The 1,456-nt window shown below is 47.4% G+C and overlaps 1 protein-coding gene across 1 annotated transcript; it reads right to left on the minus strand. All coding sequences in view use genetic code 11, as the record gives it.

The window, feature by feature from the left end:
- Window positions 1–264: 264 nt before the first annotated feature.
- Window positions 265–660, minus strand: EGR_09365 (hypothetical protein; the record flags this gene model as incomplete). The annotated part of the gene is made up of 1 exon (XM_024498614.1): window positions 265–660. One exon carries the CDS (start codon window positions 658–660, stop codon window positions 265–267), a length of 396 nt encoding a protein of 131 aa, XP_024346995.1.
- Between the last annotated feature and the right edge of the window lie 796 nt (window positions 661–1,456).

A 1,456-nucleotide genomic window follows, 5' to 3' on the forward strand; every position in this document is an offset into this window, starting at 1 on the left:
CACTATTTCAGTACTTTGAATCCGAATTTGACGCATTGGGTTAATTGTCATTAGGTGAAGTGTGTGCTAAGGTGTACGGGTTGCGCAGTGAGAGATGAATGGGCATTAGTGAAGGAGCTTTAATGTGCTCAGTCACGAGGCGAAAAACCAAATTCTGCATCAACTGAATTTGAATGTGTTGCGCTGAAGTGTGCTGTGACGCACACACAATGTATCTCGGGAGCCACAGGGTACGCGAGGTCAAAGAACTGCCATTGAGTGAGCTCATTCAAACGGGGAAGGTAGTCTACGAATTCTGCGTGAATTTATTACAAATCCTAGTGCTAGTTGAACAAGGGAATTGTTATGAGTAGATGGAATGTAGTCACGCGCTGCAGGGAGATGCAGGAATTGGAACCGTGCCTCATATCTTTCGCTCACTGCATCAGATGACTCAATTGGAGATGACTTTTGAGGTGGTGCAAATGCTGAGATACGGCAATGAATGGCAATGGTGGGAGGCATTACGACGGAAGGAGTGGGATGTGCCAGCGGGAAAGTGGCAACTACTTGTGTCCCCTTGGGAGGCGACAAACTGACGAAGCATAGAATGAGGGCTGTTGTAGTTTCTTCTGCTGGAGTTGAGAAGACTGGACTTGAAGGATTGCCTGCAAATGACATGAGGAGCACTTGAACTGGAGTGATTCTGCGTTAATTTACAGTGTATGCAATGTTGGGGTGTCGTGGCTTTCCTCAACATGGGGTGTGTCAGTGGTGAAGTCTTGATGCAGATCAGGGTTGCCTGTCCGGTCTCGCTTATCTATTTGGTTATGTGATGCGTTATTCAACGTGCATGTCAGCGGCTTGTGTTCTGCACAGAGCTCAGAATACTACCCGTAATGCGGTGTATGCAGAGCTAGACTGTGTGGTAAACTACCAACAGCACTTCTCTCAACCCAATGTAGCGTGTTTCTCCTGGCTGTAGGGGTTGAGAACATAAAGCCAGCGGTCCACGTTTGCCACTTACGATTTGTTGTGCAGCTACGTCCACAGCCTCATGCAAGGAATCCTTCACAAAACGTAGTTTTGCTGATGCGACAGTGGAGAGACGTGAGTTTATGCTGTGCATTTGGCCAAGGCGGTTTCCAAAAAGCAGAATGCATTGGCTGTCGCATCGTTGGGTCACTCCGTCTGGATTTTACCCTTGTGCTGTGTTAATGGTAGGGCATGTACACCCCCGTGAGGGACGCAATGACAACAAGCGTTGACGAGGTGGAGAAGTCGAAATACTTGATGGAAGGGGATGTGAGATGAAAAATGGCTGAGGTAGGACACTTTGTCAGGTGTGGCGGATAAGGGAATACATCTACTCAAAGCATCAGTGTATTCAAGGCAATTCAATGCTCCTACTCCCAGTTGACACGTGCCAACTCCAATTATTAAGCTGCAGTGTTGGAAGAGTTGGAAGAGAAAAAAT

The sequence above is a fragment of the Echinococcus granulosus genome (assembly GCF_000524195.1).
Source record: "Echinococcus granulosus chromosome Unknown EG_S00144, whole genome shotgun sequence".
NCBI lineage: Eukaryota > Metazoa > Platyhelminthes > Cestoda > Cyclophyllidea > Taeniidae > Echinococcus > Echinococcus granulosus.